This window comes from Xiphophorus maculatus, chromosome 8 (genome assembly GCF_002775205.1).
Source record: "Xiphophorus maculatus strain JP 163 A chromosome 8, X_maculatus-5.0-male, whole genome shotgun sequence".
NCBI lineage: Eukaryota > Metazoa > Chordata > Actinopteri > Cyprinodontiformes > Poeciliidae > Xiphophorus > Xiphophorus maculatus.
Window position 1 is genome coordinate 19,626,389 of NC_036450.1, and position 25,617 is coordinate 19,652,005.

At 39.6% G+C, this 25,617-nt stretch overlaps 1 protein-coding gene across 2 annotated transcripts in view; it reads right to left on the reverse strand.

The window, feature by feature from the left end:
• Positions 1–726: 726 nt before the first annotated feature.
• Positions 727–25,617, reverse strand: part of LOC102227674 (carboxyl-terminal PDZ ligand of neuronal nitric oxide synthase protein-like) — a 57,730-nt gene continuing 32,839 nt past the window's right edge. The window contains exons 4-13 of one of the 2 annotated variants that reach the window (XR_002753149.1): positions 25,011–25,103; positions 24,869–24,927; positions 24,212–24,320; positions 23,065–23,212; positions 21,268–21,443; positions 17,341–17,502; positions 15,846–16,050; positions 13,255–13,567; positions 6,103–6,332; positions 2,182–2,257 (exon numbers count right to left, since the gene is read on the reverse strand). Coding sequence is in view for 1 of the 2 variants with exons in the window: in XM_005798725.3 (XP_005798782.2) it covers positions 1,708–2,257; positions 13,255–13,567; positions 15,846–16,050; positions 17,341–17,502; positions 21,268–21,443; positions 23,065–23,212; positions 24,212–24,320; positions 24,869–24,927; positions 25,011–25,103 (1,815 nt within the window). In the remaining variant the exon portion in view is untranslated. Of the gene's footprint in view, positions 2,258–6,102; positions 6,333–13,254; positions 13,568–15,845; positions 16,051–17,340; positions 17,503–21,267; positions 21,444–23,064; positions 23,213–24,211; positions 24,321–24,868; positions 24,928–25,010; positions 25,104–25,617 lie in introns of both variants that reach the window. The other variant, XM_005798725.3, reaches the window with a different exon arrangement.

Here is a 25,617-nt window from a genome sequence, read left to right on the forward strand (position 1 = left end):
AGCATAAAAAACGGCAGATATCAGACAAGTCTGCAGTTCAAAATTAAAATAAGGATTAATAAATGTTATGTATATCTTCATTGTAATTGTAATAATCAACATGCTGTATTTATATTTGAAAAACTGAAACTATAAGTTATCTCAAAGAGGTCCATGTTTAAAGGCGAGAGCTTTAAGCTCTTTGAATTCTTGTTTTAAGGTTTAAAAGGAAGTCGTTCTTGAGTCGTTACCCTGACATCGTCCGTCAGACAACACAGACGTCTCCACCACTTTTACATCACATATCTGGCAGCATTTCAGGTAACTTGTAAAAAAAGAAACGACAGACTAAGAGATAACACATAAAGGATTTGAAAGACTGAAGACTGCAACTAACTAACAGCTGCTGTTGCTGTTAGTAAAATAAAAGGCATGTTTCAGATTATTATTTTAAATTAACAATTTAACATCCATTTTTGTGATAATTTTTGATTGTTTATGAAATTGCTGTCTACATCGTTTTAAACAGTGTGATTGTGAGCGTGAGTGGGAATAAAAATAGCAATAGGTATTTTGTTCCATATAACACAGTAGGAGTGTAACAGGTAAACCTTTCATGGATGCAAACTAAAAACCCACCTGTTTAGGATTGTATTTGAAACATAATCAATTACAAATTTATTGATGGAACCTGAATTAATGTCGTGTTTTGATTGTTGATTCTATGTTGCTTTGTGTTTCTGTGTTTGATATGATGTAAAGCACTTTGAAATGCCTTGCTGCTGAAATGTGCTATACAAATACAATTTGATTGATTGACTGAAATCCCTGCTGCTTGTGACAACATAAAAATGGAAATTTCTGCTTCTCATAAAGTTTTGATATCGTATGTTGTCTCCTTTTAAGACCTGTACGTATTGCAACACTCCTAGTATTTGTTTTTAGTTTTATATAAAACCATTTAGATCAAGTTCTGCCTTAGATTGCGGTATCGCAATATTGTGGATATTGCGATACCACAATATTGTGATACTGTGGTATTTTACTCTAGCATGAACGTTTCATACCAGCCTATATCTAGAATCAACATAACCAAATCCCACTTGCTCTTGACAAAAAAAAAATACCACGAATGAGAGCCTAAACATAGTCCCAAGAACAACCATAACAACTAAATTGACTGACTTTTATCTCTCCTCTGTCCAATCACTGACTTCCTTGTTCCTTTCTTCCCATCCATCATCCTACCAGGTCCATTGCAGGAGATGAAACTTTTCCCAACATCACCTCTGTCCCCTGCTCTTGTCTTAACTGTGAATTTTACAAATTATCGTCCTTTTCCACTTATTTCCACCAAAGTGAAACATCATACAAAATGACGGCTCCACATCGACAGCTAGCAAAAATAAAATGTGTTTCCTTTGTTAGTGTAGAATTCTACAGTGAATTCAGTACGACTTCAACAGTGCAATATATTGCTACATGTACTCTGCTTAACATTCTAGGCCCTAAAAAGTAAATTAGATCAGAAATTTCATTACAAAAATACTAAATCTATTTATTGGCTAATTACTGATACAATAGCAAGCGTTTTAGCAACACATGCACTGTGTCACAGGTGAGTAGAACAACTAAAGATCCTGAAATGGAAGCCCTGTGGAAACATAGTAGGGTCTGAAAGCCAATCCTGGATTTTTTTTATGTCGACTGAATAACATTTAAGTCATCCTAACTCCCCTGGGTCATGTTGGTGTCCTCCTGGCTGCTCTCCAGAAGCTCATCCTCCGAAAAACTGATATGAAGGCAGGTGTCATTCATTGGAGATGAAAAGCACAGCGGCTGATCGCAGCCGTCAGAACGCGAGGCCATGGTGTTCGACTCTGTAGTTGACGAATCAGAGGACGAAGCGACCGCCCCGCCGTGCTGCTCCAGGGGACTTCCACAGCTGCTGGACGCTGTCAAAAATGCCCCGCGGTCAGCAAAAAGGTCATCGTCGTCGCGAAGGGGCGACAGCAGGGACTTGGTCTCGGAGCGGACGCCCGAGTCCTCACTGGCCGAAGATGAGGAGGAGCTGCTCTCACCGTTGCCTAGCGAGTGGAAATCGGTGGACGACAGGGAGCTGGGGGTGATGTCCGGGAAAGAGAGGCTGCTGCTGCGACTCGGCGGCACAGGCGTGGGCACAGCTGGGACCTCTGACCCCGGAGAGAACGTCCTGCTGGATCGCTTGCGGTTTGTGGAAGGTGGAGGAGGGTCAAGTTTGGGTATTATCTGTTTATACCTATAAGTGGAAAAGAAAGAAAAACCCTGTTAATAATAATACTGGTTATTGATTTAGGGTGCATTCACACCAGCAATGCTTAGTCCACTTTAATTAAACTCTAGCTCATTTAAATTTGTGCAGAAAGTTCAGTCCATTTGGGTATTTGTGAATGTGTAATTGAACTCTAATGTGGACCAAAAGAGTGAACTCTGGTCTGCCTAAAAACCCACGTAAAGGTTCCATTAAAGTGAACTCTGGCATAGTTCGAATGCATATGTGGACGCAAGTTGACCGGAGACTGCTCCAAAAACAGTAAGCAAACCAAAAGTCATGGGATTCCTAGTAAATACAACCAAAACAAAGGCGAGAGCCAAACATTAAAGGGAGAAATGGCTTGTGTTCTTTTACTAAAGACAAAAGAGAAATCTTACAACCACCAAAATCTGATGCCTTTGGGTCGATTCCTCAGTACAGGTGAGGGATGAACATGTTTTTCACTTTGGATAATTTGACAGTGCAGTGTGAAAGCAAACTACACCTTCTGAAAATCTAACAATTGCAACTTTGGTCCTCACTTGAATCGAGTCTACCAGGCCATCAGGTGAGAAAACAGCCTTAGTTTCCTTTTTTAGCCAATTCCAAGCCAGCATAACTTCCCCACTAAAAGGCCTCAAGCCACTTTTACTCTCCATTATTCACATTATACCTCATTAACCTAAGTGCACAGGACATAAGCTATTCCTACACAAGACACTGACTCCTTCGCTGGTTCGCCGTTGTTCTGTCTGTCAAGGAACTTATCTACAGCCCACAGGCTCACTGTGTGAAAATAGAAAGCCTCTGGGGAAGAACCAGAGCCAAAGCCTGGGGGATGTGGGTAAGGAAGCGAGACGAAACAGGACTCGCTGATTTCACCACAATAAAGCCTTGACAAGCACCAACGCATGCATCCACACACAATTATCGTCCTCCTCTTGGAAAAATGACTCCCGATAACAAGACCCGCTTCCTCCGAGGATCCTCGCGGTTATAAGACTGCTAACTTTGTTCCCCCGAGAGATCCGGTCTGTGGTTAAGTTCATTTCTGAGTAATGAAATCACAGAACTTGATGATGCCTTCAGTGCCTGATTCAACAAGACGGCGACCAAAGCTAGGGAAATCATCTTTAGACACATTTAACATTTATCTTCTGAACTGAAAAAGGGACACTGCACTTTCTAGATTTTTCTTTTTCACATTTTGAAAACATGTCATGTTATTTCCATTGGCCAAATATGTTTATCTTTGTGTTGGTCACATAAGATCCAAATACAAGACAGTTGTATTTGTCATTATACTGACTACTTTTTACTTTTGGTGGAGACTACATTTTGTCAGCCATGCACTATGGGGTAGGTAATTGTAAACTGACTCAACAGGACAAGAATGTAAAAGATCGCTGAACAGAGGTGGGTAGAGTAGGAAAGAAAATGGCTCAAGTATAGCATTACTTCAACTTATTTTACTCAAGTAGAAAGCATGGTACAGTAAATCTACTTATAGAAATACATTTTGTTCAAAATGTTACTCAAGTAATTGTAAATTTCCCCACCTGAGTGGACGAAATATAATCACAGCACATGTCTACACAGCTGCTAAAATAAGCAGCACTAAAATTTGTTTAAAAAGAATTGGTTTCCCGGAGTTGAGGAGGATGATCGCCCGGTTTTGACGAATAATTCAGGACAGTGACGTTGTCAGTTTAGTTTTTCAAAATAAGTTGACATGTGGTAATTTGGATCAATGCTGTTGACAGTGTTGCTGGTGAGCTATATTTATCATTTGCTGACTGAAAAGCATCATTTTTGCCAGAAAACTGTCGCTTCAGACAATGGCACAATTCTTAATCTATTAAACAAATGCACCTGCTTTTACACTTAGCGCCGTTATGAGAAGAAGTAATCATAAAAAAAAGTTTGCTTGACTTTCTATTCCAACAGGAAATTGCCAGGAAGTGTAACTTGGTGAAGGAATGCTTCATATGTAGGTCCGCCAAAGTGAAATGATACTCAGGCGTACCTAAAAAAAAAGGTCTGTTGTGGTTCTAACAGTGAAAATAGCTTTTTATGTCTTATAAAACAATTACCAAGGTGATATTGTTTTATTAAAATCATAAGCTCATAGCAGTGGAGTGAAAGAGTAAATTGCTTCTTTTTGTTCACCATCTTTGTTCATTGCCAAGTCGAAATGAAACCAGTTTCTGCCTCACTTACCCACCTCTTCCCAAAATGCTTCATTCCCTCCATTCTGCCTCCAAAATGAAAAGCAAAATGTGTTTGCATGCATCAAGTCTGCCTGGATAAGTGCAGGTGCAGCAGGGAACCTCTATATTTATTGTCTGGGAGTGATAAAGTTAACTCACCTGTTATTGCGGTAGCATTATTTGAACTGATTTTTTTACTTTCTATTTTATTTCCGCAAACTCAATCAGCAGAGAAAATAATACTTAGCGTAATTGTTCTAACGCACACATTGGTACATTTAACATTAAAGACGTGTAACCACGGCATATTCAATGCATTATTTACTTAAGTTGATTGGAGGTTTGATAAATATTTCATTAGTAATTCATAATTCCTGTTTCTTTAATGTGTAAAGAAAATGTTTGAGAGTGGATCTGTTGACCACTCTTAAAAATGTGAAAAACAAGAAAGCATCTTGAAATAAGATAGATTAAAAAAAAGTGGGCGTCTTTGGTCCATAATCCACATGAACACTGGGAGGCACACTGTAAAATAATCTGAGATGATTGCAAAAAAATCTACGATGGGCTTCAAATATAAAATCTACAAAAGCTGGATGGATGTATGGATTGGATATTTACACAAGCTGCTCTGCTTTTACAGATCAAGACAAAAATAACAAGTAAATATAATTTATTTTAACAGGCAGTCTGATTTCCAAGTCTTAACATCTTTAATTTCGTTCTATCTGTGTTTTGCATGACAGCAAATATGTCTAAGACATACATTTTCAGAGAAAAATGTGGGATTATTATTTTAGCCAGCTGTCTGGCAGTGTGCAGCAGGAAATAGGGGGCAACAGTTGTTACTCTGTTTCTCATTTAAAGAACATATAGAATAGAATAGAATAGAATAGAATAGAATAGAAGTACTTTATTCATCCCAGCAGGGAAATTACTTCGCAGTTACAACACAGAGACAAGACACAATAACAACTACCACTGAGTAGTAGTTGTAGATAAAATAAAAAATAAAATATAAAATGCTGTTAATATAAAAAGCAACTTAGAGCAGTCCTTGCAAAATAGCAATTCTTAAAAGAGTTTGTACTTATGTACATCTTTCAAACTGTGTGTGTTGTTGACATGGGGACCTCTGATGCAAGACGGGCTTCACATAAAAAGAGCGTTGAGTCAGTAAAGCTAAGCATGCAAGTGACAAAGACACACATTTTAAATTGGATCACGGAAAGTGCGAGGGTAAAGCTCGCACACAAAGACGTGCCGCTGCCTCTGCTATGACAGCTTTACCACTCGGCCTGAACCGCCTCTGATAAGAAACCTGGACAAGAGCATTTATTGTTTGCAAGCGAGTCCGTGAAAGAGGAAACCCCACCCCGAGTGTTGAAGAAGGAGCCGCCATGCACCAAATTGCGCCGCAGTGACTGATTATCCCCATGCTAATGCGGTTATTAATCTGCAAGCGCAATGTCCGCGTGTACATAGGAGTTATTATGCATTCGTTAGCAGAAAAATCTCTGGTGAGTCCCACACTCGAGCCCACAGACACCCACACCCACCACATGCCCGGTCCCATGCTTGTGCCACAGACACATGCTGCTTATGATGAGTAATACTCACACAGAGGGAGAAGGGGAGAAAGGGGAGGAAGAGGATGGGGTGGCAGAGAGCTCCCCAGGCTCCTGGGGGGAGAGGCAGCAAACGATGAGAGGGGCGATAGTGGGGACAGAGCGATGGAACACATGAGCTGGGAGGTTTTGAGGCAACGGCTGCTGGCCGGGTGGGTTTTTGTGGGAGGTCTGGGGGGGAGTTAGAGGAGGAGGAGGATGAGCAGGAGCGGGTCCTCACACCTGTACCAAAGAAAGGCAACAGTTAGACTACGGCTGATCAGGGGAGCCGAGCGAGGGAGGAAGGAGTTTTAAGGCCAGTGAGCATCCAACCATCTGTGACTTCAGAGCCTCTTTTGTGTTGGACATTTAAAACCCTGGCTCCCTCTCTGGCTGAATCTAAAAAGGACACAGTGGGAGACGGGAATGTAATTAAGTAAGTGGGCAGAGCTGCTGGTTTGGTCGGTATTTCTCACTAATATGAATTCATGCCTTTAGTGTTACACAATGCAAAAAGACTCTCCAGTGAGCACGGCTGATTTGATCAAACTTTGGAAATATTCCCACTGTGCCCAGTTTAAGGTTATCTGCTGGACTAAAGAGAAATTTGTTGCAGGAAAAGTATCTCCAAAATCTTGCGGCTGTTCAGGCCTCCATTTTTTAAAGTTGATTAGAGCGTTTAGTAGTGTTACAATTATTAATCCATGCTATGTTTCAGTGTGGTATAAATAAAATGCGAGAAATAAATCTATTTTTGGATGAGGAATCATGTTTATCATGTCACTATGCACAATAAGCTGGACAGTTAGGGACATAAAAAAAATCCCCAAAGGAAACTGCAGCACAGAGTGGTGGCTATAACAATAATTAGACAGACTCTTGTCAAACTATCAGGCTCTGTTTGGGAGGAAAGCTTGCAAAAGAAGCTTTTCTGTCGTAACATCGCAAATGCAAACTTGTCAAAATGTCTTTGGCTGCTGTGCGCTTTGGCCAGACAAAAGTAAAGTAGGACCAGGCATCCAGCAGTCTAGGAAGGTGCCCACTGTATTGTATAGTCCGAGCCATGATCTTGTTAGGAATATGGTAAATGGATTGAAATAGTACAAAGATCCCTTTCTCTGTATATGAAATGCTGTAGAAAAACACAAAGACAACGATCTTTCCAATGAATTCTACTGTTTTTAAAATTGAACTTGCAAGAGAAACTGATCAGTCATACGGTGAAAGTGCTGCGATGGTGGAGGGGTGAGGAGAAACATGCAGAAGCCGGCAGCAGCAGCTAGACAGGAACCAGCAGCAGTGTGCAACATGCAGCAGTGTGCAGCTTTACACCAGAAATAAATCAGCCAAATCAATAAGCTATGGCTGAAATAATATACTGTACAAAACATTTGTGAATATTTGATCTTCATTGTGCAGTTCTTAGCGGGTGTTTGCGGTGACACAATTATTTCTCAAGTTTAAACATGTCATGAGTGTTCCTTCAACTTAGATATTATAAATATGCAAACTAACAGCTGTCCTCATCCCAATCCTGGGAGTGTGTTTCTTGCACTATTGCCAGTAAAGATTTGTTCATGACTGGAAGCTCACAGGACCTCTGGCAGGACCCCGTAAACCAGCGTTGTTTCAGGCTCGTCACTGTGGGGAAACTGTTTATTTTTGGACTAATTAAATGCCACTGAAAAGTCAATGAGGAGACCAGAGCAGCAAAGGTGCTACAGAAGCTCCGATGAGTCTCCCCCCCACGGAGTCTGAAGTCGAAATGACACAGAGGCACAGCGTGTTTGTCTTCTCCGTTCAATAAGCAGGAACAAAGCGGGGAATCAAGAGCGGAGTGTGAATGCTTCCTGTTAGGAAAAGAATCGGCAGGAGCACTGCATTTCAACAGGTAGATAGGAGGAGATACCGCTGGGCTTCTAAAAAGATGTGTCCCTTTTTTACTCAAGTCTTTGTTTTAGACACAAAAAACAGAATTATGGAGGCAACTGAAAAGCGAACAGCATGCGGTTGATTCGACTCCAGATAAGAGACTGTGGGTTTTTTGGCTTTGTGAAGAATTTATCACACTTGTGCTTTATTTTGAATATACGTGGGTGATCAGGAGACTCTGTGATTCTAAAGTATCCCAACAATGCCTGACAGAGTCCCTTTCAAACATTATTCTAACAAACCCTCCAGCTCCCTATAGAAGATCATTTTCAGACCAACAGTAAGTCCAAAGGCACAACTGATAGTATCTATTTCCGAGCGAGCTCCACGTAACTGTGTGTAAATCTAGCTGACAGTACCGGCTCTGCCTAAACGCCAGGAAGCATCATCCATTACACCCCCATCGAACCCGTGCAATTGGGTTATCGGCCGATGAGATCTGCTGTTGCAGCTCCGGCCGCGATGTTAAAGATGAAGGGGTAGAACAAAAGTGACAGAGGGAAAGGGAATATCGCAGCTAATTTCAGGAAATGCGATTGTGCACCGCACGACACGGCTGGAGCGAAAGGGGGAGGAAGGAGAGAGCAGTTCTTATCACACATGAAGAGCTCATTTGTAAGTGAGATTGTTAGGGATTCTCTGGTCTCAAATGGTGAGATAGGCAAAGCTTATGTTCATATTTGCTAAGTGTGGGCAGGGTGCAGTTTTTAGCTCAATCGGCTCAAGGGATTGCAAACTTTAGTCAGACCATCACTTTGTTTCATACTTATAGTTAAATAAAACGTCTTGGAAGGATAGACATTTGGTACAGGCAGTCATGATCCTCAGAGAATATACTGACTTTAGTCAGCATCCTACGACTTAGTGATGTTCTGGGAACAAAAGTATTTTCTGACTACTACAACATCCTTATTTAATGTTACCATGCCACATGTAACTCCTCCATCTGTTGTGCAAAGTGTGACTCACTGCATGCTAGGCTATAGCTATTAGCATCTGAACATATGGTAGCCAGGAAAAAAAAAAACTTGTGTTAAGTCAATTTTTTGCAAATTTTACATAATACCAAGCCTGTGACGTTAAATTTTGCTGAATGAAGGATTTTCCCAGAAGTTATTGCGATAAATGGTAATATCGTTATTTTGAGATCATTTTGAAGTAATATAATAATATAAAGGTAATGGCATAATAATACGAGGACGCATTTTCAAAGATCAACTAACTTTCAATTCTAATGAACATTTAACACTGGAACTGGAAGACATTGTAAAAATCAAAAAATAAATAAACAAAAACATAGAGGCAACACGTTAAATGAATCATGAAGTCTCTGATAACAAAATTATCCTTCAAAAAAAAAAAAAAAGCTATTTGATGCCAAAACACTATACTGCAGACTTTTACCATACAGATTTTTGGTTGAAAGAGAAATCATGTGATTAACTGATTTATTGCATAACTTTGACAGGTCTATATAATAATTGATTTTGGGCATTGAAGTTGAATGTAAGTCTCCGTCTTCAATATGTTGACTATCTACCCTATGTGGGTTGTAGAAAACATTAAATTTGATATCTTACGACAGGTAAGTCTTGATTCAAGGGGTATCTGTAAAAGTCAGGTTGTGCAGAAACTACCTTTACTAGTAAGCGGTTTTGTAGCTGTATAATTAGAAAAAGAAAAAAGTAATCTTTTTTTTCTGAATGTTTCTCTTATAAAGCAGACGACAGCGTGACGTTGAGATTGTATACTTTTTCTTTAAACTGACAGATTTTTGGATTATTTTCTAAGTAAGAGAAAAGACCAAGGAAAGGTCACTTGGTTTTTGATGCAGGCATGTTTGGCTAAAAGTAAACCCTTCATTTCAATTGACAAGCACGGTGGGAGAAGAATGATGGTGATGTGGAGTCAAGAACCCTATCCAGATGATGTTTTGCTGAGACGGAATAGGTCACCCATCAGCTCAGGGTATTTTATTCAGCAGTAGTAACGCTCTAAAATAGAACAAAACTTAAAAGAAGTCAAACGGCACAAATGTGATTAACTTTTTAAGAGTTGTCTGTCAAATATTTTATGTGTGACACCATATTGACCCCACTGAGCTCCACTCCATGCCGCTTTTGGCACTGTAAAGCTTGAGTCTTAAAAGCTGGCAGGTGTCGGCTATGGCTGGCTTTAATTGCGATGTAAGAACAAACAGGGTGGAGCCCAGAGAGGTCAGCGTCACGGGTTTACGACTGAGCTGTGTTTTGATGTCAACTAATGTCAGCCACACACTTGATCTGTACGACAAAGCAGACACCAGTCACACGCGGCTGTTTTTATTCTTGAGCAACAGAGAGGATGAGAGTGTGCATGTAGATGACAATGGGAGACGAGTTTATAAAAGTGAAATGAATGATTCATGTGAAGTCAGGATCCTCTGCTTGATGAAGAGGGCGTGAAGGAGACGGTCCAACCGGCGAGAAAGGAGACTAGAGCAGAATCAGTCTGCCAGTTTGCAGAACATAAAATCTGGCCACTCAGGCTGTAAACAGTAATCCACTGGGGGAATCAAGGAAACAAAAGAAAATGAAAGCAACAAAATATGCGGTGCGGCGGTGGGGGAGGGCAGTCTGACTGCAGCAAAGGTGATGCAAAGGATTCGGGCAAAGCAGCACAGTAACATATTGGATTTCCCCAAACATTTTTCAACCTAACTTGATGTTTTAAATATTTTTTTAGCTGTTGAGTCACTGCACTAGATTACTGTTTTTCTAAAAAGGTCACCAAAGTTCAGTTGTTGTCATTTCTTTTTTCAAAGCTGAAAATAAAGTTCTCCGCTTTTCACTCTTTTTTTTTTCTCTTAGTGCTGACTGAACACAATGTTTTATGAGTAAAATTTGCATAAAGGTGATTTAACTCAGGGGATGAGGCAAGCAGTAGTATACATGGAAAAAAGGGAGAAACGCTACTTTATAATCTCTTTAGTGAAAAAAGCGACTTCATCATGAGTTTGTTTTCTTGCAGCTTTTGTAAGACACTAAAGGGAAATATGGTAAGATACAAGGAGATGAGAAAACATAGCTGGTTACATAATTTGAAATCGTTTGTAGCTCCCGTTTTGACTTTCCTTTGTGCACAAAGCAAAAAATAAACACTGAGACGCATGCTGTTGCAGGAAAGAGGTTCAGCTTGTAAAGGGATGAGAGCCATAACTGCCTGGGATTCAGTGCAGTAGGAAAACCATAGCATGGGAGTCGGGCTAGGCTGCAGACTGACAAACACACACATATGCAGAGGAGACATATGGAATTACAGCATGCAGATAACAGTAACACACACAGCTCTGCTAAGTCAATCCCAGATCTTTTCTCCTTTCTCCGCTCCGAAATCAACTTTACTACGCTGCCCTCTGAGACGTCTGCACAGAATTTTCTAAGTAGAGCAAACCCTGGGAGTGAGAATGAAAACGGAGCATAAAAAGAAGAAAAATAAAACAACTTTGTGTCCTGTAAAGTTTTCATAATTTCATGTTGCGCATGCTTTTTAAAGAGGATTAAAAACTCGTTAAAATGTGATTACGAGCCTCGGCTCTACAGTTACAGTACGAGTCACATATTCCACACATATCCCCAAAAGTACAGAAGTGGAGGTGCTTCAAGTGCAAAAAAAAAAGAAAAAAAAGAAAAGTTCCCGTATCCCTTAAAAGCTAGATGCACTCATTATTAATCACCCCCATGAATAAAGAGGCTGTTTTTCTCTTTAAAAGTGCTTTAGAAGCTGTTTAGAGTGAATTATTAGATTAAAAAAAAGAAAGAGACACAGGAACAGGAGTTAAAGCTGACAGAGTAACAGTGTTTTTCTTAAATCTTCTACTCTTACAGGCTGTTCTGATCCCTGCTTTTAAGCTCAAATCTCATCCCCTCTTTGTTCGTCTAACTCGACCTTTTTTTTTTCTTCCCAAAATAATCCCTTGATTACACTTGTTCTTTCATTAACTACAGCCGTTTTCTGCTGAGCTGTGCCGCTCTCCAGCAATAACAGTAAAAGCAACTGGATGTTAATGTCACTGTTGCCTGGTTACCCTGAACACAAGCTGACACGGTCAACACATTTGAATAGCTTAACGTATATATTTGGGGACTAAACCGTTCAACACTCTTCCAGAACTCCTTTGGGTTGACTTGAAGATACGCGAGAATTAGCCCAGCTTTGAGAAGAAAATGGCTGACGTCCTTGAGTGCAAAGGTCACAGAGTTGACCTACCAGAATTTTCTAAGTGTTTCTAAGGATCAAGTTCAGGCCTTACAGTAAAGGGAAATAGGTGCATTATATTAAGTTAAGTAAAAAGTTGGAAGAAATATGATTTTCCAGTCAAGATTTCGCACAGCAATATATAAACAAACAAAACACCCCCACCTATACTTCTGCATCCACTAATGACTCTCTGGGTCACGGATGTCACAGTTGGTTCGCAAGGCTGACACTAAATGCTGAAAATAACTGGTGCCACTATTCAGATGCAGATTTCAAGATGATTCGATTGGTTCATCAAACGGCCAGAGCTACAACCTCTATAACACATCTCAATGATGTATATGGACTGTGGAAGATGGCTTGTTGCGAGGATATATTGTAATTCATCCAGTTACACAACAATTTACAACAAAATTATAAAACAAACTATAGTGTGTGAGTTTTGTCTGATTGTTCCGGGACGTCTGCTGAGTATTTCTTAAAGCTGTTGGTGATGGTAACCTTTCCATCTGTCAGTAAAGTAGCAGTAGGAGACAACATTTCGCTTTTAGCCTATTTGCTAAGCTACTTAGCTACACAGCTACTTGTAGTAATTTTGACACCATAGTTATTGTGATGAACACAAACATAAAACAAATTACACTTCTTAAATGTATCCCACATTCTAGGGCAGCAAATCTTTTAGATTTTAACCATTCAACCATTATTGATCGTATCTTTTTAAAAATATAACGCCTATATATGTGAAAGAAGTACAATTGCCCCACTCTTAGCTCAGAGTACTTAATTTATGCTAGTCAACTATAATAGTCCTAAATAATGCTTAATGTAAGGCTGTTTAGTGTTGGGTCTCACATAAAACAACTAAAAACTCACACTGTGGTACCATTTAAAGTTGCTGCGTTATCCTCCTGCATTTCTACACCAGATTAATGATAGAATCCAAACCTGCATGGACCTGTGTGTGTTATTAGCATGAGATCTGAAGTCTTACTTTTCATCCAGGTTGGCAGAGTTTCTAGACGAGAACTGGACAATCTCGCTGTTGGAGCTCTCCTTGTTATCCGCTGTGCCATTAGCTCTGATGAAAGGGTCCCGCTCTGCAAACGAGGCTGCTGGTTTACTGCTGTTCTCCAGGTTCAGCAGGTTCAGGAAGGACTCGGCGCAGTCGACCTGGTTTGGAGAGAGGGGCCACGCGGCCGTGGAGGAGATGAGCTGCTCCAAGTTCTGATTGTACTGATTCTTCAGATTCAGGGATAATGATTTCGCTGATGACGACTGCGAACTTTGTGCCGTCTGTGGAGCATCTGGAACAGACAGAGAGTACAACATGCTGCCCTCAGACTCCACGGGAAACAAAAGGAAGAAGTTGACTAGAAATCGAACTTTTTTTTATTATTTGCTTTGTAATGATCCCCCAAAGAGCTGACTCAGCCCAGAGGAGAAGCTGGCAGGGTGCCACCCACTCTGCCAGCTTCTCCCCCACTCAGGTCGTTTTCTATCAGAGGGGATGACATGATTAATACAAGCATGAAACACAACGTGACAAATTAAACTGCACACACACACAGAAAGAAAAAATAAATGTGCACAGACACGACCATGCACACTGCACCGAGTGAAACGGTGGTTATTTCTGGCAAGATCAGCCTTTTTCTTTCAATCTGGTGTAAACACAGATGTATAAAACAAGTTACGAAGGCCAGAAAAAAGGGCTTTAAATCTTACAAAACTCTCCCTTAATGCTGATAAAAGGCAGTAGAAATCAACTCTGCACAGTTTGAAATGTGAAATCGTGTTAGAAAAGATAGGCATATAAAATGAAGATGAGTCCAGGAACATTTCTCACACTCAGTTATTAGAACTTTAAAAAGCGGCAACATTGCAAAGTAAAACTCAGGTTTAAAGCAACGCCTTCTCAGCAGATCTTTTTGTCTTCGGTTGCTTGTGGATGACATCAGTCTGAGTAGCAGTCTGTGTTTACTGCTTAATTGATGGATGTCATCTTGCTAACTTTCAACTAGCACCTTGTTCTCTGTGCCTTGCAATTACAGCCTTTCTGTTGCTACTATGGTACACCGTCTACCAAAATCATAAGCTAGTGTAAAAATGTTAAGACCTTGATTCAGTTCAGACTCTTGGAAACCTTACAGTATCAAAGATGCCAGGGATATATGAGACATCTACATGCCCAACGGGGCCGTTGCTGCTTTATTGTGCCGCTCACCTTGCCAGATATTGTCTACATTAGAGCTGTGGCTTTGTGCCAATCTGAAGCATGGTTTCTATCAAGAAGACTCTGTTCTAGCTTAAAAATAAGACCACCAAAACACTGGGTTAAGCAGCACACTGCCTTGACTAGATCTTGTGTGTTTTACAGCCGGACAAAGTTGTTTTGTTTCATAGTTTCCCAGAAATAAAAATCAATTGAAGTGACCGCCAAAGTCAAGTTGGAGCCAATCTCAGGATTTTCTGTTTCCTTCTGTTCCTGCAGGCCATGTTTTTATTGGTAAGCGAGCTTCTGTCCATTCTTCTTCTTTTTACAGAAAGCAACAGAACTGATTTATAGTGAGTATTATTTTTAGTTATGTTGATTTTTAGAAAATGTTGTTTGTTTTTCATCATATTTCTTTTGGGTTTTAGACGTATAACCGTGTCAGTTTTTTTTAAGATGCTAACTAGTTTCAATAATATGCCACCCAGTTAAAGATCAGTCAATTTCTTGGAAAGTGAAAAAAATTTATTTGAAACCATTAACAAAAATCTAACATGGCAGACACCATAGACCAGCCTCCAGCATTAAACCTAATTTGAATGGTATTTGTATTATTGCTTATTAGGATTTTTCTATCAAACATTGGATTAATGTTTCTGGTTGTCTAAAATGCGTCTTATGAACATAGCTTCCCTAAAACGCTGGGTCAGGATGAATCCAACATTTGGGTTGCATCAAAATATTTTGAAAAAATTGTTAAATTAATAAATGCAATTGGAAGGTTTATGGAAGCATATGAGCTAGAAGTCTATCCAATAGTACAAATGTGAATTAAAAATCTAATCTGCCAACTCAAACAACGGCTCAAAGTGAAATGCTTGGACGCTGCCCGGTTTGAAGCTATAACCATCTTCTGTTTCATTTCTATTATACACTGAATAACCACTTTTATACTTTCTGTTTATTTCTGGGGGAAAAAAAATCAAAGGCTGTGCCTCCTCTGAAAAGATATTTTTAGCAAAAATAATAACAATATAAAAAGCCCCAACCATCATCAAGGATTTATGGAATTGCACTTTACTTGTACCTGGAGAGCGGTTTCTTTCTCTTCTGAACTTATAAGTGAAATCCTGAAAGTAGCACTAAGGGGAGGGTGGACTCCTAAAACAGCCTCTGCACCAATAAAACCCTTCCATTAAATTGGCAGGCAGCCACAGAAAGCAAGTGAGGCATGTGTTGCTACTGTCTGCTTCACCCACAGGCGAAGACAGGAGCGAGTAACAACGACAGCAGCACCTGAAGAAGCTGACTTGACATTGTTTCACGAAAGACTCCCGGTGTCCCTTCCAGTCGTCCGTCGGGTCACTTACTGTGTCCGTTAGCCGGAGTGTCCTGCTGTGACTGCTCTTCTTGCACTCTCATCGGGGAGCGGCCCTCCATCTCTTTCAGCTGCTGCACGAGCAGCGCCAGGTGCTGCAGCAGGTCCCTGTTCTGCAGCAGCAGCTGGTGGATGCGGGCCTGGGCCTCCATGCGAGCTGCAGTCTCTGCTGCCATCTGGTCCTTCAGCAGCTGCACCTGGAGCCGCAGCAAAAGGCCGAACGAATATGCTTGTGTGTAAATGTTATCCATTAAAAATGCCAATTTGGTGATGTTCCCTGGTCTTCTGTTGTGTCTCAGCTCCCACCACATCCACAGAAAAGCTGTATAACTCTAGAATTGGAATTTTGTAAATGTCCTTTATACTGATAATTCTGACTGACTGAAATTTGGTAGTTTCACATAAATATTAATTTAACGCAGCTTTCAAAGATTCCATTAATTGACATTGATTATGTTATGCACTTATTCTTGTTTCAGTGCTGCCACCTAGGGGTATAAAATCAACATCTGCTTGTTTTATAATTGCAGATGAAATAAAACCTGAACGATTTCAAGTTGTAAAACAGATTCAACTGTCAGATTCTTGACAAAAATTAAAGTGTAAACTAATGTTGCATATAGACTTAAACGTCTTACTGTCTTAAAAGATTCTGATGGCTTTTAAAATTACTGGCAAAGAGATGCCACTGGGCATATTTTCTACACAAAAAGTGGAGGAGGATGCGTCAGGACCTTACTTCTTATTGCCGTTCAGATTATTGTTGTATTGTTCAGCAATAGAGACTGCTGGGAGTCTCTATCTTTATTCCATTCCAGTTTTTGTATTGGATTGAATCTTGGAGCTGCAGGTTCTGCAGGAGCATCAAAATATTGCTACCCATTCAGAGATGTTGCAGCATGCATCCGTCTTGGTACAGGGCCACATAATTAGCCAATACCAATAATTATTGATTTGTTCTTCTGTTTTAAATATCTGAAATACTGAAAAACTGGTGACCTGGCCTTTCCTGGTTTACCTGTAGTTTTTACTCCATGCCATTGTTTTTTATTCTTAAGCAGTTATGAGGCATGTAACTGCTGCAAGGCAAGTTACTCAACAAGTTGTTGCTAGGTAACTATAGACTGAGTTAGTTGATGCCACACACTTTGCTTAGTTGGCTGTGAGGTGTTGAGCGACTAAAGTCTTTCCTCTGCCTACATCCCCCAGAATGCTGTGGGTTTTTGGATTGGAGTTCAGTGAAATTATTGAATCTTCTATCAGACGTATTATCTACTGATATTGATCACGTCTCTATCATTATATATATTGATTGATTGATTTATTTATTATTCAGCCCAACTGTCACACTTATATTTTTTAATGCAAAATTACTAATTCCAAAACCAGAAAGAGCTAAATTGTTCCTACTGTACACAGTAAGCATAATGCATGTGGCTGCCGCTGTGTGTCCTACCTGTGTGTGTGTGTGTCCGTGTGTGTCCTACCTGCGCGACAGCCACCTGAGTGTGCTGCTGTTGCTGCTGCAGCTGCTGCTGAAGGAGCTGCAGGTAGTGCTGAGAAGCCAGCGGGGTGAGAGACGAAGAGCAAGGACTGCTGGGAGTGATGCCTTGAGACGTCACAGTGAAGACGGACCGTCTGTCGATGTCCTGACAAATATTATTAAACACAGACAGAGATCATGAGTGGTTTTCAGTCTTCTCTTTTCAAATCCCACAGCTATTGAATGATTGATTGCTAAATCAATCAGTCAATCAAAGCCATGGATAAACTGCCAGCACAGAGATCTGGGTGGAGATCCAAACATTAGATCTGAGACCGGCTCTGTCTAATGACAATAAGCAGCACAATTCAAGCTCAATGTCAGATCGTACACGTAAATACTCTGGTTCGTGTTTCTCCCGGTTTACCCCACGGGAATTTTAAAGTGATTTTCCAGATGATCTCCAGCACCATCATTTTCCCTGAGGGTAAAGTGCAGTCACTAAACTTGACCAGCTTTTTCTTTCACACCACCAAGACGAATGGAGAAAATGAGTAAATCAGCATATTGTCTGGGATCTCACTGAGAAACATAAGTGTGTAGTGAGAGTATATGTTTGCACAAAAACACATGGGATCTATATTTGCACCTCTTCTTCTTTCTGCTGGCATACAAAATGAGTCTATGCAATTCTGTAATGCCCATATTCCACCACTAGAGGGAAACGCAGCACAACAAAAACTAAAGCAAGCTCAATGTGAACGACTGATAAGAAGCCACTTACTAACACAGCCTCCTTGGCTACAGAAAAAAATATATGTAATGCAAAAAATACATATTTTTGGAATATAAATGACCATTTTTGACTAATTAAAATCACATATCTAATTAATGACACAAGTGTCACCGATCATAAAACATTTTCTTAAAGAGCCTGAAAGCATTTTTCCTAATTAGTCTATGTAAAATAAAGATGTACTAAAACCACAACTTTAGGCAAAATGTCTGACACATGCACAGACTTCTCAGTGAGAAGTCCTCACGGAGAGTCCTAATTAGGATATCTTATTGTTCAACATATCTTTAACAGGCAGTGATTTAAAATCCTAGTCCTGAGTTATCGCTACACAATTTTACTAATCCTTGTTTTAGGTTATAATACCACCTTTTATCCAAGTCAGGCAGCAAAAGCACTCTAAAGGAGGCATGAGTCAGAAATCCATGTTAATTTCTAGAAGAATTATTTTTTCCATATCAAAAAATTAAATAAAAAATTTTCCCCACCCACATGTGGTTCACCTCCACACCTGACACCAGCATCACTTCCATCACAGTGTTTAAGTTTTCAAAATCTCATTGTTCAATCCCCACACGGTTTTCCGCTTATCTTCCAGAGCAGATGTTTGAGAACCCTTCAGATGGATTACTGTGACGTTTCTGAGAAATCAAAGAGAGCAGACGGGGGTTTTGGGATTAGGTGTCCCCCTCTTTACAAGGCAAGTAGGAATACTCAGGTTCCCCGCACTAATCCCTGCCTGTCTTTTTGCAGCGTAATAATTCCATCTCCCACAGGGACGGTGTCCCGTCTGTCAGCGCATCAAACATAACTCCTTTACACTTTTAAATACACTATTTATCGGATGCAACCAGGAGCTAGGCGTTTCATGCAAACATTATCTGGTATTAATCAATGGAGAGCTGAGGGTAATGATCTTGTCAGATACTCTACAGTCGCTAAGCTTAATGAGCCATCTGGAAGCTCTGTGCTCAAAAAGCCGAAACCCGACATTGAATCGCAGGAGCGGAGTCAATATCCTGCAGCGACAAAAAGCAAAATGCAGCTTGAGGCCAGGAAACCTGCAATCATTCAAACCAGGAAGATTGTTCTGCCTCTTACTGCCGGCGTCAGAACTGATAGGAGGTGGAAGTGTTGAAGGGAATAATCTGACACCAAAAAATTAACTAGACGAGTCATTTTACTGCAAGATTTACCAACTAGTGGGATTAATGAGAAATACAGACCAATCAGATGCTCTCTGTAAGAAAACTCATATGGATCCTAAATACCTGTTTGTAGTTGGGGAAATAATTACTACGGCACAGACTTTTCAAAAGACGTCAAGGACAATATGATAGAGCTGAACGACAGCGGAAAAGATCCCAAGACCATAATAAGCAAACAAAAAGCTTGGCAAGAAAGTGACAAGAGTTCAGAAACCGGGAAATAAAAACAAATATATTTAACCTCAACTGCCACATTTCACACAACGACATCCAATACAAAAGTTGAAGGTTTTAGAACGCATCGATTCTTCCAGTTTTATTCAAATTCACCTTAATTATTAGGTAGGTTGACCAATACTGAACAGACCTATACAAAGATGTCTTTTTCAGGGAACAAGATATAAGTTAGAAACTTAAAAAGGTTAATTAAGCCTTCAAAGTTGATTCTACCAGAACCTACAGGCCAAGCCATGCCAGAACTACCTTGGCCAGAACAGTTTCCAGATTTACTTAAACCTTATGCAGGTAGTTTGGGTTGGAATAGACAGGAGAGTGAGAGCAAAGGAACCTACAAGTGCCACATGTTTACAGGAACATCTGCCTCACAGCAAGTCTTAAGACTGCATCTAATTTTTCTGTCTGTATGCAAATTAGATGATCAGTTATTGTTTACACTAGGTTTTATTTAGGGGTATCGGAGTTACAGGTGGAAACTCCAAAGACACAGTACTGAAAAAATGTTCAGAAGTCAAGAAAGGATTAAACTGTGCATTTTTGTGTTGCTCTATCAAGTAAATTCCTAATAAATTACCTGTAGTTTGTTGTTGCAACATGAAAAAGGTGAAACGTTCAAAGGGTACGAATCATTTTCTAGTCTTTTTTAGATGGCTGTTCAACATAAAACTTGAAATTAACTTGAAATTTGCTGTAGAAATTATCTACAACAAATATAGTAATAACATATTAAAACTGTTTAAGTTTTAACTACATTCTATTGAGAGCAAATACTTTTTAGGTTTTTTTTTCCTGACTTGAAAATGTAAAAGTCAAACCCGCAGTAAGACAGGTTTGCATTAGTGACTCTGTTTTTAGTTGGCCTACAGATTTAAAGGCATTTTGTTAGAAGCAGGGTCTTTAAGTGCGGACTAAAATGGTTTGTAACATAAAATCAATTCCAAACTTTACTGTCGCCAGTTTTCCTACTTTGTTCTATGATTCAGTAAAGGTTATATCTTCCTAGGGATTTTTATGGCAGACTAAAAGGATTTTCCTTGGCAGACTATTGCCCTTTCGCTTTTAAAGTAGAGCCACATACTGTATCTTTAAAAATGTGCACTCTTTACTGCCTGGAGAGCATCTGAGAGCTTGTGTGGCTGGCCTGCAAGCATATGTGCTTTAAAAACTTGTTTCAAAATGATATCAAAATAAAATGCTTTGAGTTTTAAACGCTTTTTACAAGCACAAAATATGCAACTGTTAATTCTTTCACAATCTAAAGCATAATATTCTAAATATATACATTATGTGCTATTTATTAAAAGCCACTCATGAAATTTGTGCTAGTGTTACAACTAATATATAATGAAATTCTTCAATAGAGAAGACAGGGTTTCATTTTTTTCAAGATGACTTTTTGTGGAATAGATACATTTGCAACAAAAAGATGATTTTAAAATTGTTCAATTGATTTAGAGGGACACCTAATCCCCAAAACCATGTGTTCTTTCTGAAAATACAGTAAAATAAGTATTGATTTACAGCTATCTGCTCAAATCACAAAGAACATTACAACTACGGAGCTTCGTAATTCTAAAGCACAAACGTTAGACCCGTTAATACTGAAGCATCAGTACAACACACAACTCCTATTTCAGTTTATGTAGCTCCACTGTTTCAAGGTGTGACTGTGTGTCCTTGAGTATCTCACCATGATTGTCTGGCCTGGTTTGACCACGTTGAGTTCGGCCAGGCTCTGCAGGATCTCACCGACTGCCTTCTCGCACAGCGAACCATCAATCGAAGGATCTCCTCCTCCTCCTCTTCGCCCTCTTTCATCTGTCTCCTCATCCTCTTCATACCGCTCAGTTGCTGTGAGTTTACGAGCTGCGGAGAAAGAAAGGGAAAAAAAACACACACACACACATACTCCACTTTAGGTGCTATACGTGCAAATGTCTGACCGTAAATTTTATGTCATTAAATTTGTGTTACACATAGATGGTATGACGGCTGAAAACTATTCTTGGAGCAAACAGTAATTTATCCAAACGTGATGAAGAGTTTTTCGATCCCAGGGAGCTACAGACTCATTGTGTAAATTACAGTTATTAGCTCAGATGAGTTTCAGCCCACAGAAACTGGTCTGTTGTTTTCTTAAGTTTGTGCCACATTCTGCTTTACCGGGCACATGTGCTTTTGCTGTAGGATAATTGATCAAAATTAAAAAGCTGGTGAGGTTTGATGGTGATATTACCTATAATATGGCATGTACGTGTACTCTTAGAAGCCCCAGTCAAATTTACTTACAGAAACCAAATATTTAGAGGTTGAAGTGCCTTGTAGAGGTGAATGCATGGTAATTCAATCAATCTTATGTTAATCAGAAAATGTCTGTTTTCTAGTACCACAGTGTATTAATTATAATAACAACTCTCTTGCAGAATCATCTGCAATTAAGATTTGAAATAACACAAAACATAATCGAACACAAAATAAACCAAGTATGTCAAGCCATTTGTTTTTGTCTGCTGCTTGTGTTGTTCCACTGAGCAGCTGGAGTTTGAAGAAATGAAAAGTAATTTATCCACAGCTTCTGAGGTTGCAGTAACTAGAAAAAGAACACCTTTAATCCCAGTCTTCTTCTGTTTCTGCCTGAGACTGAAACAAAAAGTCGACTTTTGCCCCCAGAGGGCTTCATATCCAGGTCAGATCACTGCAGCGAATGATGCATAAACAAGAAACTTTGGGCTCATTCTTATCATCGACACACCAACAAACAGCAGGTAGACGCCAGAGCTGACAGATTCGGGATTAATCATTGATGGCGAATTGGATGAGAGCTAATTGTGTCACCACATGTGTGTCAGATGTTCCCAACAGGTGCCGACATCTCACCGAAATAACCCACAAAGTTTGACAATTACTGCACTTCTTTTCTCGCGTGGCGAAAAAAATATCCGTAAAATACTAATTTCTGTAAGCATTACAGAAGCAAATCCTTCAAATTAAATAGAGAAACTCAGAGTAAGACTTCAATTTCTTAAATTTACTGCAGCGTTCCCCCTGCTTTAAAGTGTTTCTTGCTTGTCTTAATTATAAAACATCTCCAGCAAAGAATCTTATATATACATATTTTTTTTAGATTTGCACAAATTCTGAGTTGGGTTTAAAACTAGTTACTGTTCGGCTCTGAATTTGAAGTACTGGCTTCTTCCTCGCTAGGCGGCCTTTCAGCCGGTGTCAGTTCAGAGCACAACAAGCCTGCAGGTGGAGACACTCATTCACCAATCTGCACACAGAACTATCCAGGAATTTCCAGTCATCCTCTCCATAATATAAATCCTTCTTGCTTTGTCTGTCACTTTGCTCCTTCGCTGGTAATTTCCCCAGGCAAAGTTAATCTTCCGGCAACCGGATTGCACCTTGCATTACAGTTTTCAGCCCAAACGTCTGTATTCATCAATGTGTTTTTTTCTGTGCTCGGTTACAGAAAGCGTGTCCTCACCGTGGCTGCTGGGCTCTTCCGTTGACTTGTTGCTATCGCCGTCCGCCTGTCCGTCGGCGTACTGTTCCTGCTCGGCATGCTGCAAACTCAGCTTATGGCAAACCTCAAACGCCTGACCCACAGTTCGCACAATACGCATGGCCTGAGTCTGAGAGGGAGGAAAGAGATAGCTCACGGCTAACATGGAGGGGTATTCAAAAGTGAGCAGAATATCTGTTTATTGCTGCTGCTTACACGAAAGAGAAGCAACACAGAAACATATTTTGCTATTCGGTCATAATTTTTTTCAAAAATAATATAATATCACTTATACATGGAACAACTGAGCCAAGATAATATCTGACAGACACAAAGGAAGGTCTCAACAGAAGAAAAGGACAAGATGGTTTTCTAAAATGTGCTCCTTGTCCTTTAGCGCAGCTGGTTTGTATTCACTGCAGGCTATAACTCTAAGTGGGTGAATATTAACTAAGCCAATGAAAATTGAATTCAAGATCCAATTTAAAACTCAAAACGAATAGTCGAGCTGCCATGAACAGAAAATGAATTTCGAAAGGAAACTTATATTAAAATGAAAGAAAATTAAGTGCCATGGAAAAAGTATTAAACCCTTACAGATTTCTTCTATTTTTGCCTTTTTCTCAAACTAAAATTTTTCAGATCATCAAAAATAATTATAACATTAGAGAAATAAATATACATCGATTTCAAATGACTTTATTTAATAATTTAACAGACAAATCCAAACCAACATGAGTTTGGATAATGTGATTAATCACATCTTTTGGTTCAAATTCACTAGAGACCTGATGACTGCCAGACAATTACAATGAATACATCACCTATATATAAGCTGTCTGACAACATAAAGTAGGATAAAACATCTCAAAAAGAAACACATCATAAACAAGAAAGGAAAAAAATGGGCAAATTGTTTATCACTAGACTGTATACGGTGATTTTAATTAGCAATTTTTATCTGTTTTTCAGTGTTTGGGTGAATTTCCTTCACTAAACTACTGCAGTCTTCTGCAGCCTGTGAATTAACATCTTGACAGAGCATCATCCATTTTGGTCCCATCAATAAGGACCCAAAGATGTGATTTCTCTGCAATCTGCACTTACTAAGGAATAGACCAAACTGTACCTTCTTTTTAGATTTGAAGACATTACATCTGAATGAATTACTGGAGCCATCTCTTGCAATGTAGCTGAAGATCTTCAAGTCCTGGGAGTCATGTGATACATAGAAAATCCTGGAAATAATGACAGCAGGCTGAAATTATCAGTGCAATAAAATCGTCAAGATGATCCACGAAGCTCGCTACCACTGACTTTTAAAGTATTCGTCACTAATTATAATAATGACATAACCAATAGTGAGGAAAAGTGGGAAAAGTTTAACTTTTTCACTTTACATTAAAAAAATAACATAATCCTATTTAGCCGGCAAGTTGGTCCCAGTTTAAGGTCTTTGAGGATTGACACCGGGTTAGCTTAGATCATGTTCATGCCCAGTTCAAATCTAAATATCATACAGAAGCTACAGTAAGACATAAAACATATTAAGTTCAGAAATCCTTTCCATCCAATCTGATTGATATTCAGACGAATGGGCAAAATCCACTCCCAAGATACAAATTCAATCAAAAATAACTCAGGGAGGGATGGATGCAAATAGACACTCCAGATTTATGTATTGGCATATTGTTTACAATAACAGGTCCAGGTCATTTTATGTTTCTGACCAACTTTGTAAGCCATAAGAGGAGATCTTTAATATACATTTGAATTTTCAGCTTACCTGTATATTGGATCATGCATGATCAACATCTTGTTCTCATCCCATGTCCAGTCTTTTCTCTGTGTAGGACAGAAATTAGCATCGTTACACAAAGATACAAAGTTATAGCTTCAACTAGTAGAGTTTTCCGGGTCTGGGACACCTTCTGCTTTTTCCTCAGTGCCACCTTGACTCCATCCACAGACACCACAATGCTGACCTTCTTCTTCTTGATGTTCTTGGCTTTAAATTCATACTGGAAAAGAAAATCAACATAGGCACAGGTTACCAACACAGGACAACTGTTGGTTGCACTACATTCTTTTTAGGGGCCCCAGTGTAAAGGGGAATAAACACAAATCTATTCCTTCCTCGATGTAGCTCTGCATTGGTCTGTCACATAAATCCCAATAAAACACATTAGAGTGTATGCTGCTAATGTGAAGCAGTTCAGAGGATATGATTACATTGGGAAAGGCACCATACGTTTGTACGCAGGCATTTGCTAGAAGCTGAACACATTGACATCAACACTTCTTACTGGATGGAGTAAAATCCTGCTTTTGCCAGGAGGTCAATCAGGAGAGCAAATATTTCAAAATAATATCTTTGCTAAGAAAACTGAGTTGTTTTCACAAAAACCTCATAAGGCTTAAGAGCTACCTAATGTTTTCTCATCTAGGAAAGTAAACCATCCAAGCTGTGTGATTGTCCTTGTCGTGCTTGCTTAGTGCAAAACAAAAGCTGTGCATGCACTTAACACATTTCCC